At 39.0% G+C, this 15,063-nt stretch overlaps 1 protein-coding gene across 4 annotated transcripts in view; it reads left to right on the plus strand.

Annotated features, from left to right (window-relative positions):
• Positions 1-1,005: 1,005 nt before the first annotated feature.
• Positions 1,006-15,063, plus strand: part of GADL1 (glutamate decarboxylase like 1) — a 142,983-nt gene continuing 128,925 nt past the window's right edge. For 2 of the 4 annotated variants that reach the window (XR_014494077.1, XM_083376150.1), the window contains exon 1: positions 1,008-1,085. Coding sequence is in view for 1 of the 4 variants with exons in the window: in XM_083376150.1 (XP_083232276.1) it covers positions 1,070-1,085 (16 nt within the window). In the remaining 3 variants the exon portion in view is untranslated. Of the gene's footprint in view, positions 1,086-15,063 lie in introns of all 4 variants that reach the window. The other 2 variants (XR_014494075.1, XR_014494076.1) reach the window with 2 other exon arrangements.

Here is a 15,063-nt window from a genome sequence, read left to right on the forward strand (position 1 = left end):
AGAAGTATATTATGATGTAACTTTAGAGAGAGAGGTTAAAATATAATTGTACTTATAAGTGTTGCGAAGAATATCAAAAGCTACTACTTTGTATATTTTTCTTTTCTTTCTATTTTTAACTTTAATTTCTCTTTGAATATTTTTATACTTTGTATTAGTTTTTACCTTTTTAAAAAACATTAAAAGTATATATATTTATTACTGTGTGTATATGTGCATACATACATATAAACATACTTATATACGTATGTATTTTCTGGAGACATGATGGCTCAGAGGTAAAAGACGCTGAGCTTGTCAGCTAGAGTTGACAGCCCAGGTTTGAGATCTGAGTGCTGCAGGACAGAGCAACTCCTGTTCCTTGCCCCAGCTCCTGCCCACTTAGCAGTTCAAAAGCATGCAAATATGAGTAGATTACTAGGTACCACTTTGGTGGGAAGATGACAGCATTTCACGCACATTTGGCATATAGTTGTGCTTGCCACACAACCACGGAAAATGTCTTCAGACAATGCTGGCTCCCTTGGCCAAGAAAAAAAAGAAATGGAGATGAGCACTGTGCTGTAGAGCCGACACAAGTGGACAGGAAAACGTATCTTTCTTTCTCTCTCTTTCTCAATAAACAAATGTTGCACATGATGCAGAGATCTACTTGTCCCAACACATTAAATAATACAGTCCCTCTATCCTAACTTCACTGCAATCAAACACTGAAACTCCCCACCACCACCGCCGCCAATTCTACGCGCAGCAGCACCCCATTCCTCTCAGGGCCTCACTCCGGGCCCTCTGCCTGACCCTTTGAGTCAGCATCGTCTTTCAGATATTTGTAATCTGCTTTGACCAGAAGATGCATTAGCAGCGCGAGGGCTCGCCAGCTTCCGCGTATCACGAGCTGAGTGGGCGGGGCTTACGCTGAGCTTTTCTTGCATGGCTCTGCTGCCTAGAGCTGGTTTCATCCCACCTGCGGCCATTTGTCGAGGCTCCTGCACCAGCCATCAGCGTGGCGCGTCGCTTAGGAGCGAGGGAGACGCTCCCGTTGAATTGCAGCGCCAGCGGCGAAGGCGGGATGGAGGAGGAGGAGGGTAAAAGCATAGGTTCTGTGGCTTTTCTCGCTTAATCTTTTCTTACAGGATGCTTGAGTTGTCTCGGCGAACCTTCCCAGCCCTCCGCCCTCTTTTCGTGAGTGGGGGAACAAATTTCTGGTCTCCAGCGAAGGAATCAGTGTCATGCTTATGCAGGGAGTCTTTCTTTCTCAGTGGCTTTGGTGGATTGCAACCCTGTCCGATCCCACTTTATGGGGATTTGCGAGAGAAATTCTTCAGGGGTGGGTAAAGGTGTTTCCTCGCCGTGTTAGTTCGTAGGTCTATTTAGCCGGTTCCCGCTGCCCTTATGCAGCCTGCATCCCCCGTAAATGATTTGAATTTGGATGCGGAGGTCGCCTAGCTCTTCAGCAACTTTCAAGGGAATAAGAGAGGCCTAAATAACTTATGTTATCGCCATGGATTAACTTCGCCAAGAGCATTGTGCTCACCTATGTTTTAAATAAACCAACATCACACAATCCACCCATTTACTATTGTTGTTGTTGTTAGTTGCAAAGTCGTGTCCGACCCATCGCGACCCTATGGACAATGTTCCTCCAGGCCTTCCTGTCCTCTACCATCTACCATTTACTATTACAAAGCCCTAAGTCTTAAAAAACAAAACAAAATAAAGCGTTAACCAACCCTCACTACCTTCTTCCCTATTAGTCTGTGTGGATAATCATAGAACAGTGGTTTATTTAAGCACTATAAAAGGAATGCACGTTGTTTTTTATTATGAACATGGAATTGCTATTGCTGTATGTTTGTTTGTTTGTATGTATGTTTGTTTCAGAGTAAAAAAAAAAGGTTGCCTATCTAACACAAATAGCCAGGCACAAAGTATTTTTACTTTAGAAACATTTCTCAGAATAAAAACTGCAGATTCTAAATTAAAGATAAAATAGAGAACAGAAAAGTGAAAAATAAAAATAGAAAAGAAAAAGAATAAGCGGTTTTCTATCTTCTTAACAGCAGTTAATTTAACTGCTGCTAATTTAAAATATAAAAATAATTTATATTTTACTCACTCTAGGCTCGATTACATTAAAATTTCCCCTATTACTATATTCTACTCTCTAATAATTAAATCTATAAATCAGCAGTTCATTTTTTTATTTCTTTTTCAGGAAAAAGTCCATAAGTGATATTGTTATATACATATACATATACATATACATCCATCCATATACATATACATATACATATACACATACACACATACATACATACATACACACACACACACACACACACACATATATACACACACACACACACACACACACACACATATATATATATGTGTGTGTGTGTGTGTGTGTGTGTGTGTGTGTATGTATGTATGTATGTATGTGTGTATGTATATATATATATATATATATAAAATCAAAAATAACTTCCTAGACAGTCAGGCTACATCCAGTAGACAGTATTAATCAGATTTATCCCAGTTTTAAGTTCCCTCAAAGTCAGAAGTCACCTCTTTTTGATTTTGTTAGCCATATAGCTCCATCCTTTCAGGCTAGTGGCCTGGTAGTGGCTGGGTCTAGTCCTTACATATTGGGATTACACTCCAGTCTTGTGCAGAATTGGGATAGCCATTGGCTTGAGCCAGTTGATTTGTACCTACCTAATACAACTTAAAGTTATGCTCTACATATGCTAAAGTCAATAAGTTCAGTAATTTTTAAAGCTAGCAAAGAAAAATACCACAATATATTTCATTGAGCACAAATGCTCTTGCTTTTACTATTCATCTATAATGTTATAGACATTATTTTTAAATATTATTAGAAAATATTAACATAGCAACATGATATGTATGCATATATTGCATTGTCTTTCCCTTCCTTTAACTACACTTAAACTTTCCTTAAGTAGACTGCTCTGCCTTCGGGAAGTGGTAAATCCCAGATGACCCCATGAACTCTGAGAGGCCTCTCTGAAACTTTTCTCCATGTATCTATAACTGTTCACATTAAGATAGTGTACATTATTTCAGTGCTGTCAAAGAGAATGTTTGAGCACAGAGGCTACCATAAATTATTTCAAGCATTACATGAATGAAGAAGCTAGATAAATTTCTGTAGACAGTTGACAGAGCTATAGTGTAGGAAATTGCCCTTGTATTAAGCCAGACACTGGTGAATCTATTCCTGGCAGCAGCTGTCCAAATTTAAGGGCAATCCTAGAAGACAAATTGATCCTGGAATCTTCTGCTTACAAAGCTGGTATTCAGTCATTGTTCATCAAGGACTTTTGCACAGCAAATTTACTATGGCATTTTAAAAGAAATTGCTACTTTTTTGCAGTTTATGGCAAATTTTACAGTACATTTTGTGTATTGTACATAATACAAACTTGTCATAAATCCTTTAATGTTTTTGCTCATACAAGGTAATGCTGCCAGCCTTCCAGTAAAGATTGTATGTGTGATGTTGTTTATATGAGCAACTCACTTTGTCATATTGTTACTTTATGTTTTATGAAAAAATAATTGTTCTGTTTTTTTCTGTTGTATGCTTATTAACAAGCACATGTTGGTAATCTGTAATTTTGCAAGTTCATTTCTTTGTATCACATAATTTGTAATACCTTATATTGCCTTGTTTTGAATGCAAATATTTAATTAAGAGGATAAATTTGTATGATAAATCAAAACATTTAAGCCATGGTCCAATAACTCCTTAGGTTTATTGAGTCTATATGTCTGAGGTTAGTGGAATATCAGGTGTCTTTGAGTTACAAACAATGGAGCCTGCCCATCATGGTGGTAACTATAAATGCAGGCCAGATGCTGAGTACTCAAAGTGCAGTCACATGATAGGGGGCTGACAGTTGGAATTTTAAATTCAGATCATAAGTTTTCCCAGAGACGTCTGTCATAACTTCAAATGGTTGTAAATTGAGGATCTGTATAGACAATAGTAGGTTGGCTCTCACAGTACTCTCTAAATTAGAAATCTAATTTACAAAAAATAATGAGATGAACACAACACTAGGCTTTATGCTTGTGACATAATGACACAAATGTGCCAAAATTGACCAATTCTGTCCTTAGCATGTTGGGGTATGGATACAATAAAAGGGAAAATGATGGTTTAATTGTGAATGAAAGCCCTCATATACCTGGATGTATAAACTGGTGTTGTTTAACTTGTGGTGGATGTGGATGAAAGTAGGTTTTCACCATTCTGAATGAAAACAATCCAGGATAGGAGGTAGTATTTTGAGTAGCATCAAGAATAACTATTTGGGATGGAAAAGGGACATGTTAGAAAAGAAAGTAAGTGAAAAATCCTAGATCAGACATGTCAAACTTGCAATGTCATGTGACATCACATGATGTATCGAGACTGTTTTGCCATTGCTGGCAATGGGGTGGGCGTGGCTTCTGCATGACGCATTGGCCCACAGGCTGGCTGTTTGACACCCCTGCCCTGTATTGACTATAAGAACAGAACATACAAATCCTGTATGAAAAAGGATATGAAAGTATATTAATCTGGTAGAATGAAGAGGAAATGGAGCATAGGTATATGGAAGCTGCTTTGAACAGTATAAAAATTATATCACATGACTATGATTACATACTAATGGAAAAGATGAAAAAATGCTTAATGGAATTATCCAATAAAAGAGTCTGTGGATAAGAAAATATACATATAAAAGAGTGTAGTTAAAAGTTAAGAGAAAGATACTGTATATTGGATATAGAAAAAAACATTTGACAGAATTCTTATTCAATTGTGCATTTGTAATTTAGAACAAATGTATGATAAAGAAAATAAATTTAAGTTATGTAATGTTTTTCATTAAAGTGGAGTTTGATAACATTTATGAAAACCTCAAAAACAAGCATAAGAAACATAAAAACAAAACGCAAACAAAACCAAAAAAAACTGTGTGGATGTAGTGAAAGCAAAGGTACTTTGCAACAATAGAAAATAATGGAGAGGCATAATAGAATAGAATAGAATAGAATAGAATAGAATAGAAGAATAGAATAGAATAAGAATAGAATAGAATAGAATAGAATAGAGTAGAATAGAATAGAATAGAATAGAATAGAATAGAATAGAATAGAATAGTATAGAACAGAATAGAATAGAACCTGGAAGGGACTTTGGAGGTCTTCTACTCAAGCAAGAGAACCTATACCATCTCAGATAAGTGACTGTCTAGCCTCTTTTTAAAATCATCCAGTGATGGAGGGCCCATGATTTCTGGGGGCAAACTACTCCACTGATTAATTGTCCTCACTGTCAGGAAGTTTCTCCTTAATTCCAAGTTGCTTCTCTCTTTGATCGGTTTCCAACCATTGTTTCTTGTCCTGCCCTCTGGTGCTTTGGTGAGTAACATGACCCCTCTTCTTTCTGGCAGCCCCTCAAATACTGGAGTACTGCTATCATGTCTCCCCTATTTCTTCTTTTCTTTAGATTAGCCAAATCCCAGTCCCCCAACTGTTCTCCATATGTTTTAGTCTCCAGGCCTTTGATCGTCTTAGTTGCTCTTCCCTGAATATTTTGTGAACTCTCAACATCTTTTTTTCTGATATGGTGACCAAAATTGTCTGCAGTATTTCAAGTGTATGTAAAGCTATGTGTATGTGTATATGTGTATAAAGCTATGCTTTATTTTATTCTATTTTATTAACTAATGCTTTTCTTTGGCTAACTATTTCTTACACACTTTCTGTACTTTGCAAAACATTGCTGAAGGAAATGGTGTGATAGGGATGCATGTGGATGGGTATGTTTGTGTGTATACACACATACACGCATATATACTTGGGCTTGTATGTGGGATTTCGTTAAAATTGAAATTTGTATAAATCCTTCTTGTTTTTACATAATTTGCCTACAAAAGAAAAAAAACAATTCAGTGTTTGTTTATCTGGTTCATCTTGAGCTAAAGAAAGATAATAAAAATACATTTTTCTCACATATTAAAATAAATGCTAAATTGGAGAGATATTTTGAGTGAAATGCTTAACTAAAATTAGTACCTACCATATCTTGGCTGACTTCACAAGAAAAACAAAGTAAAAGCAAATTCGTTTTTAAATAAGACACAGTCAAAAAAGTAGGTTAAATAATTTAGGGAAAAAATGTTAAGAAAAATGGTCAGCTGTGCCCATGATAACATGAGGGTATTTTATTTTGAATGAAATACATGTATTATTAATGTATTGGGATTTGCTATATTCTGTCCTTAAAATAAATGTAATCTTAAATAAAATAACTGAAGTTGAGTGCTATTAAAATGACTAAAATGTGCACTTTAACTCATATTTCTCAAAAGAACACTAACCTAAGTGATAGCCTCTCAGTACTATTTTCAAATAGCAGTATGCTACAATTTGTGATGAATTGCCATAGAAATCAAGTTTAAAGCTATCTTAGAATATGAATTAAACTAATTTTATGGATCTATGAATCTGGCCCTTAATATTTTTATTTTAGTTTGCAAGCAGCTAATAGAAAGAATAGAAAGATGAAAAATGACTGTTGTCTATTATTACTGTTTTCAACAGGTTTGTGGGACAGAACTACTTGAAATAATTTATAGCCATCACAGTTTGCTCTTCTTTAAAAAATACTAGAAATATTGAATATAATCAATATGATAGAAATATTGTTCATAGTCTTAATATGTATAACAAATTAGTAGAACTTTTCCCTCTTTGTTATTAATTCAGGGAAAGAACATTTACTAATCAAACAATGATAATGCAAGATTTAAAACATGGCAACTAAGATATAATTATCTGATTAAAATGGTACATGAGGATATGAAAGTTTTAAAAATAGTACTTGGAATTTTATTTGTCAAAGATCTAAAACTCCCATTCAATACTACTGTGACTGAATAGATAGTAATTTGGCTCTTTATTTGGATAAATAAAGTCTGGTCCAAATTGCAGTTATAAGTCAAGGACATCCTGTAGTTCAAAAGTATTTATCTAAGCATATTGGTTATTGTGCAGATGGGTTGTTTCTTGGACTTACCAAAAATGTTTTATAAACTCACTCTTTAATGCCACCTTGAGCTCCATATAAAAGGAAATAATGTAATTGCTGCATTGTCTACTGAGAATTACTGTTGCTCAAGTGCCAGCAAAATTAATGAGATGTGTACAGAATCTTCTCATGAAAGTTTTTCTAAAAGCTGAAGGATGTTTTATTTTAAATTGACTAATTTGTACTAGGTGTGATAATAGTTAATAGAGGGGTATTTTTGTTCTCAAAACTCAATTGTATAACTACCCGGTACATATAAGTTGCTAAGTGCTTAGGATATTCAAACAACACTTAAAATTATTTTTACTATACAAATTTAACCTATGCAAGAGATCTTTTAACAGATGGATTTTTTTTTCAAAGGAAGTTCATTACTTTCCTTACTATGAGTGCAAATGTAGATCAGGTTGTTCAATTTATTTTTCTTGGCAAGGCTAAATTAAATTGACCAAGAAAATAAATTTCAATTCAACACTATGTACTATATAATACATATCATACAGTAGTCCTTGATATTTGGGTATGTTTCCTAGAATAGTCACATGGTGAGATAGGCCACAAATAAATTTAACAAACAAACAAATAAATAAAAGTTTGTTAGATATCTTTTAAATCATCCATCTCTTTATTTTCATTCTATAAAAAGCTGAATCTCTTAAGGTGAACTTGTCCATGTACTTTTGGGGCAACAGTTCAGAATGGTTTGCCATTCTAAAATGTTTTTTCATTTTACCTACTTTAGTATAGGATTTCCTGGTCTCATACAAATCCAACATAATGAACTATATAATTCATAATAAAGTTAATATTAAATCTACATAGTAAACAGAAGCAACACAAGAGAGAGTGAAATTAGTAGAAAAACTCAAAATAAAAATTTGCACCATGAAATTTGAATGCTATGAACAAGGGAAGTGCCATATCACTAAATCAGAGAACTCTCAATTACATCATTATTCTTAGATAGCACTAGACTACAAAATTTAAACATTAAGGTATATATGTGCATGTAAATATATCAGTTAAGAATGTCTGAAAGCTGCTGTTTAGTGGAGGTATTAAGATGAATAATTCAATTAAACAGCAGCTCTCAGACATTCTTAATTGATATATTTATCTTGGGAAGATCCCTTGTAAAGGTGATCCATTGCAGGTGTAGTAGCTTATGATAACATGTTTTAAGAATAACACAAAAGTAGGGAGTAGGTGTCAAAGACCTTTGTCATGGTTCTGGTGAATGAGACAAATCAAACAAATTGCAGGCATATTATTTATCTAAAAAGTCTTAGTAATGAAATGAAACATCGGCACTCATGGAGGGATGCCAGAATCTGAAATCTCCTCCCCCCAAACCCATCGTAACACACACAGACAATCCCCACCTTTATCTACACGTCATAAATCATATTATCCAATTACTTTCACATATGAGGTCTCTCCCATTCTATACGTGGGCTTCTTATCTTCTCAAAATAGTTGTTAGAAAATTCCATCCCTACAAGATTCAATGTGAAGCAGTTTAAACAAAGGCTTTCTCTTACATTGTCAGTACAAAAATATGTCAATGTTTGCGGCATTGATATCCTCACCCCCTTAAAAAAAGAACAGATCCCATAATGTAAACAAACACAAGTTAGGAGCTGACTCTTGGCTTGTTGGGGTGTTTCTCGTAAAACTTTTTGATAAGCCTGTCAGCTTTCACATCGCTAGATTTCACCCAAATGGCTTCAGACAATGGGTATCCCTTCCATTGTACTAGTTACTGCAATTTTCCCTTAAAGATTCTAGAGTCAAGGATACATTTCACTTCATAATGGGTCTGACCTGCTACTATGAGGGGTCCAGGAGCCTTCTTAGGGGGAGGTCTTAAAGTGGAGGCTCTAAACGTTTTCAGTAAGCTGCAATGGAACACCGGGTGAATTTTTTCCAAAAGTCTGGGAAGTTTCAATTTTACTGTGACGGGGTTGATGATTTTCACAATGGGGAAAGGCCCCAAGAATTTCGGTCCCAATTTCTTGCTGGGTAATTTGAGACGTAAATATTTAGTTGACAGATAAACCTTTTCCCCCACTTGGAATGTTCTTTCGGGAGCTCTCTTTTTATCAGCTTGTTTTTTATAAGTCTCAGAAGTCTTTTTTTAATTTTATTTAAAAAGTTTTACAATACATTTTGACTTTAATCCCCCCCTCCCCCCCCATCCCTCTCCCCCACTCCCTCCTCCCCCCCCCCGACTTCCCAGAGCTAAATACAGGGCATAAAATAAAAAAACAAACATAAACACCCCTATATTATCAACAATAAACTATAAATTCTATCTCTCTCTAGCTCATATAAAATGAATACAAACAATATTAATATTACAAATAAAGTAGAGAAGAAAAAGAGGAAAACAAAAAAAAGATCTTTACTCAAAATAAATTTTCTTAATCCCAGTCCTTATTCATATTAATTTCAAAAAAAAAAGGGAAAAGAAAAAAAAAACTTTCACCTGCTATTTGCATTCTCCCACCTTTCTCTAATATCCAAACAAATTCTCAGTTACGCACCAAAAGCGCTTATCTCTGTTAATCTTAATAATCTCCAACCAAACTAAACTATAATCTAAAATAGTTCCTGCGTGTATCACGCCAAATGTCTCACAGTTCCAAATCATCCTTAAGTTCAAATAAAAGTTCAAATAAAAAGAGTATATATATATATATAAAAAATTTTTTAAGCAATCTCTAAGACAACTTGTTATTAATTAGGAGCTTACATACCCACTCTTTCAACACATACTTTAAGTCCGTAACCCTAATATACTTTTCTAGCAAGCAAATAACATCAATCTTAAATTGTATAAAATATAAAAAAAAAGAAAAAAAAACTTTCTTTCTCCTCTATAATAATTTTACTCCATTGACATTCTAATCTAAAAATTTAATCAGCAATCTTAACGCCCCAAAACTTTTGGAGCACCTCTGTCATGACCCCCAAAACTTCTTTAGACCGCTCTCCTCCTACATCTTCATTGTAAGCACACTTTGAAGATTCCATAACTTTCCGCTGGTCTTGCTCTTGCTCTCGTCTCACTCTTCTTAGGGCGGCACGCGTCATCTTCTGGCCTCCTGCAGCAACCGATGAGACTGTAGCTTGATCCCCTCCACCACCATTGTCCTCTGTCTGTCTGTCTGCAACATCTTGAAACTTTCCCACACCGTGTCCTTTTGCAACTTCCAAGAATGATAGGGGGGTTGCTTTTAACACATTACTATAAAAATCACGTGCCTGAGCCACAGTAACCAAACGATGTCTTTTACCTTCATGCATTGTCACCAACCCTACTGGAATCTCCCATCTGAACTTAATATCACGTTTCTTAAGTTCCTGTACTAGAAATGCGAAATCTTTCCTTCTCCTTAGGATCTTCGGAGGAATCTCTTTTAAAACCAAAACTTCTTGCTCAGCCACTACCAAAGTAGTATCATAAGCAGCTTGAATGACTTCATCTCTAATTACTCTCTTTGTAAAATAGACCACCACATCTCTGGGTAACTTCCTCTGTCTTGCAATCCATGAATTTACACGAAAAACTTTGTCCATATTTCCCTCAATTTCAGATGCTGACTGGCCCAGTACCCCTTCCAGAGTCTCAGAAATCAGCTGCTTTAAATCTTCTTTACCATTCTCCTTTAAACCCCTAATTCTAATAGCATTCTGCATCGGATTGTACTGAACAAGGCTCAATTCTTCATCCATTTTATCCCTTATATTTTCATTTTCTAATACCTTTGCTTCTAATATAGAGTTCTTTTGACTGAGATCCTCCACTTTTATATCCAGCTGTTGCACACATTCAGCTACGGATACAACCTTAGACAAGATGTCCACCCTCATTGCTCTCAGCTTCTCTTCCATCTTCTTCTCCAATTTCTCCATTTTCTCCTCCATTTTCTCCTCCAATTTCTCCTCCAGCTTTTTCAACTTTTCATCCATCATATCAGACATCAGTTGTGCGTGCTTTCCAAGAGCGTCTTGTAAATCCTTAAGCGTCAATACCGGAGGAGATGCAGGAGGAAGCAAAGCTTGCAGTGAGGTCTCTTGCACCAGGGAAGACCCCGCATTCCGAAGAGCTTTAGAAGTTTTAGCCGCCATCTTCCCCCACTTTCACTTATTACGCACTTTCACTTTAAAGCTATAAAATCCATTGAGCTAGGGAGTAAAAATAAAGAGTCCACTTCACCTTGACCTCCTGTACCGCTCTGCCTGCATCTTGATAATCAAAAGTAATTCCTTTTGGCAGGGGTGGTTGCTAACGCCTGGCTCTGCTCCAAGAATCCCAGAGCAGAGGCGCTGCGCAGCTCGGAGCAACCCAGGCTTCGGGGGGGCTCATCCTTCAGCCGCCCGAGCTCTCAGCTCAGGCGGCCCCAGAGAGCTTAACCCCTACCTGGGGCCTCACCCCCTCCTCTTCTCCCGAGGAGGGGGCTTCAAATCCATCTAAACAGCTGATAGACGCTGTTTACGATGGAAAAACACAGCTGCGGAGCGGGCAGCCCGAAAACGGCTGTCTTTCGACGTCGCGTCGCCACCGGAAGCCGAGTCTCAGAAGTCTTGTAACGCCGTTTTTGTGTTTCTCCAAACCTCTTCCCACCCTCTTACCTATTGATCAAGTATCTGGGAAGCGGAGGGCACCTGAGGATAGTCAGGCATTGGGCTGAACTCTTTTCCTGTGGCTATTCTGAAGGGTGTGTAGCCAGTGCTGCTGTGAACAGAATTATTGTAGGCCACCTCAGCGAAAGGGAGAAGGTCAGTCCAGTTTGTCTGTTGGTAAGAAACATAGCATCTGAGGTATTGCTCCACCATTTTGTTAGAGGATTCTGCGGCCCCATTGGTAGCTGGATGAAAAGAAGATGATAAGCCTTGAGATGATCCAATTAATTTAAGGAAATTCCTTCAAAATTTTGCTGTGAACTGCACTTAGTTTCACATATGAGGTCTCCCATTCTGTACGCAGGCTTCTTATCTTCTCAAATTAGTTGTTAGAAAATTCCCTCCCTACAAGATTCAAAGTGAAGCAGTTTAAACAAAAGGCTGTCTCTTACATTGTCAGTGCAAAAACATGTCAATGTTTGCAGCATTGACAACCTTTTTATGTCTCTCTTACACAAAAGATATTGCCTAAATCGCTAGTTAGCATTTGATAGCAAGAAATAGTAATGGTGAGGTAGAGGTACCTATATAATGCAGCGTCCCACATATATACAAAGTACACAGGAACTGGTTTTGCTAATTAACATTTTAAAAAGTTGTGGTTTCAGACTTCTAATTTCTCATATCTATATCTTAAATAACAAAAACACCTATTGAAATACTTGAGGATAGTTTTTCTTTTATTCACAATCTCATTTTGAGTATTGCAGTTTTTTTCTTGCATATTTTCTACCCTTTCTTTAGATAATCCTATTCATATTAGGTTACCTGCCAAAAAATCTCAGCACATCTACAATAAAGTTGAAAATTCTGCACTTGAATAAAGTACAAGAGTTACACAAAAATCTTTTTTGCTGGCCAGCAGTAATGAAATGTAGGACATATCAAATGGTCTTTGTGTAGAACCCATTGTAAGACAAGATCAGTTATGCTAGTTAAGCTATTTCTTTAGTTCCTGATTTTCTCAATAAAGATTGATAACAGATTTATTTATTTATTTATTTATTTATTTATTTATTTATTTATTAATATTTCTATACCGCCCTTCTCCCGAAGGACTCAGGGCGGTGTACAGGGCAAGAATAAAACACAAAGTTACAAAAATTAAAAAGTAATTAAATACATGCCCATAAAAAACAATAAATACATTAATAAAACCCCAATAAAATGATAATAAAAAACCCCACCAATCCCCCCTCAGGCCAGGCCAGCTTGTTCAAACAGGTATGTTTTCAGATCGCGGCGAAAGGAGCGAAGATCGGGCGCCGTCCGGAGCTCAACCGGTAACTGGTTCCATAGCTCCGGGGCGCCCACAGAGAAAGATCTCCCCCTGGGGGCCACCAATCTACATTCTCTGACCGGTGGCACCCTGAGGAGTCCCTCTCTGTGGGAACGCACAGGGCGGAGGGAAGTTGACGCCGGCAGCAGGTGTTCCCTAAGGTACTCCGGACCCCTGCCATGTAGGGCTTTAAATACCATAACTAGTACCTTGAATCTCACCCGGAAGACAACTGGCAACCAATGCACCTCACGGAGCAGAGGTGTGACATGGGAGTATCGGGAAACTCCCAACACAACTCTCGCGGCTGCATTCTGTGCCAGTTGGAGCTTCCGGGTGGTCCTCAAGGGCAGCCCCATGTAGAGAGCGTTGCAGTAGTCTAGTCGAGAGGTCACGAGCGCGTGAGTGACCGTGCATAGATCATCCCGGCTTAGATAGGGCCGCAACTGGCGCACCAGGCGAACCTGGGCGAAAGCCCCCCTAGTCATAGCTCCTATGTGGTCTTCCAGGGTGAGCCGTGAATCTAGGAGGACTCCCAAGTTGCGAGCCCTATCTACGGGGGGTAATAATTCGCCTCCCATAGCGAGAGGTGGAATGTCCGAATAAACCCGGGATGAAGGTATGCAAAGCCACTCGGTCTTGTCGGGGTTGAGTTGAAGTCTGTTCCTCCCCATCCAGACCCGAACCGCCTCCAGCCAACGGGACATCACGTTGAGGGCATCACTGGGGTGGTTTGGGGTCGAAAAGAAAAGCTGGGTATCATCAGCATACTGATGATACCCAACTCCAAAACCATGAATGATCTCACCCAGCGGTTTCATATAGATGTTGAACAGGAGAGGTGAGAGGACCGACCCCTGAGGAACTCCACAAATGAGAGACCTCGCGGTCGACCTCTGCCCTCCTGCCAACACCGACTGTGAACATCCCTGGAGATAGGAGGAGAACCACTGTAAAACTGTGCCTCCCACTCCCAATCCCCCGAGATGCCGCAGCAAGATACCATGGTTGATGGTATCGAAAGCCGCTGAGAGGTCTAATAGGACCAGAACAGAGGAATGCCCCCTGTCCCGGGCCCTCCAGAGATCATTCACCAGCGCGACCAATGCCGTCTCCGTGCTGTACCCGGGCCTGAAACCCGATTGGTACGGGTCTAGATAATCCGCTTCATCCAGGACCAGAGGGAGCTGATGTGCCACCACACTCTCAACAACCTTCGCAAGAAAGCGAAGGTTGGAGACAGGACGAAAGTTGTTCAATACAGCTGGGTCCAAGGCAGGCTTCTTGAGGAGAGGCCTCACCACCGCCTCTTTCAAGACGGCGGGGAAGCTGCCCTCACTCAAAGAAGCCGATATAACTGCCTGGAACCAGCTGCGTGTCCTCTCCTGGGCTGCATAGACCAGCCAGGAAGGGCACGGGTCCAATAAACATGTGGTGGTGCTCAGCCTCCCCATGATCCTGTCCACTTCCTCCGGAGTCACAGAATCAAACTCCTCCCAGATGATATCGACAAGACCACCCGTGTCCTGCTCGACAGACTCTACCCAGTCAGAGTCCAGACCGGTCCGAATCCGAGCAATTTTGTCCGACAGATGCTGGTTAAACTCCTCGGCACGACCCTGCAAGGGATCCTCCCTCACCTCCTGATCCAGGAGGGAGCGAGTCACCCTAAACAGGGCAGCCGGGCGATTATCTGCGGACGCGATAAGGGTGGCGAAGTGGTTAGACCTCGCTTCCCTTATCGCAGCGAGATAAGACCTAGTATAGGTTCTTAGTCGCAATCGATCAGATTCGGATCGGCTGGATCTCCAACCGCTCTCTAGGCCCCGTCTCCGACGCTTCATCTCCCGGAGCTCCACGGAGAACCATGGGGCTCGACGGGATCTGCACCGGGTCAGGGGCCGCAGGGGTACAACTCGGTCAAGAGCCTCAGTGGCTGCCCTTTCCCAGGCTTCCACTAAGGCATCTGCCGAGCTGTGAGCAA

The sequence above is a fragment of the Vipera ursinii genome (assembly GCF_947247035.1).
Source record: "Vipera ursinii genome assembly, chromosome: Z".
Taxonomy (NCBI): Eukaryota; Metazoa; Chordata; class Lepidosauria; order Squamata; family Viperidae; genus Vipera; species Vipera ursinii.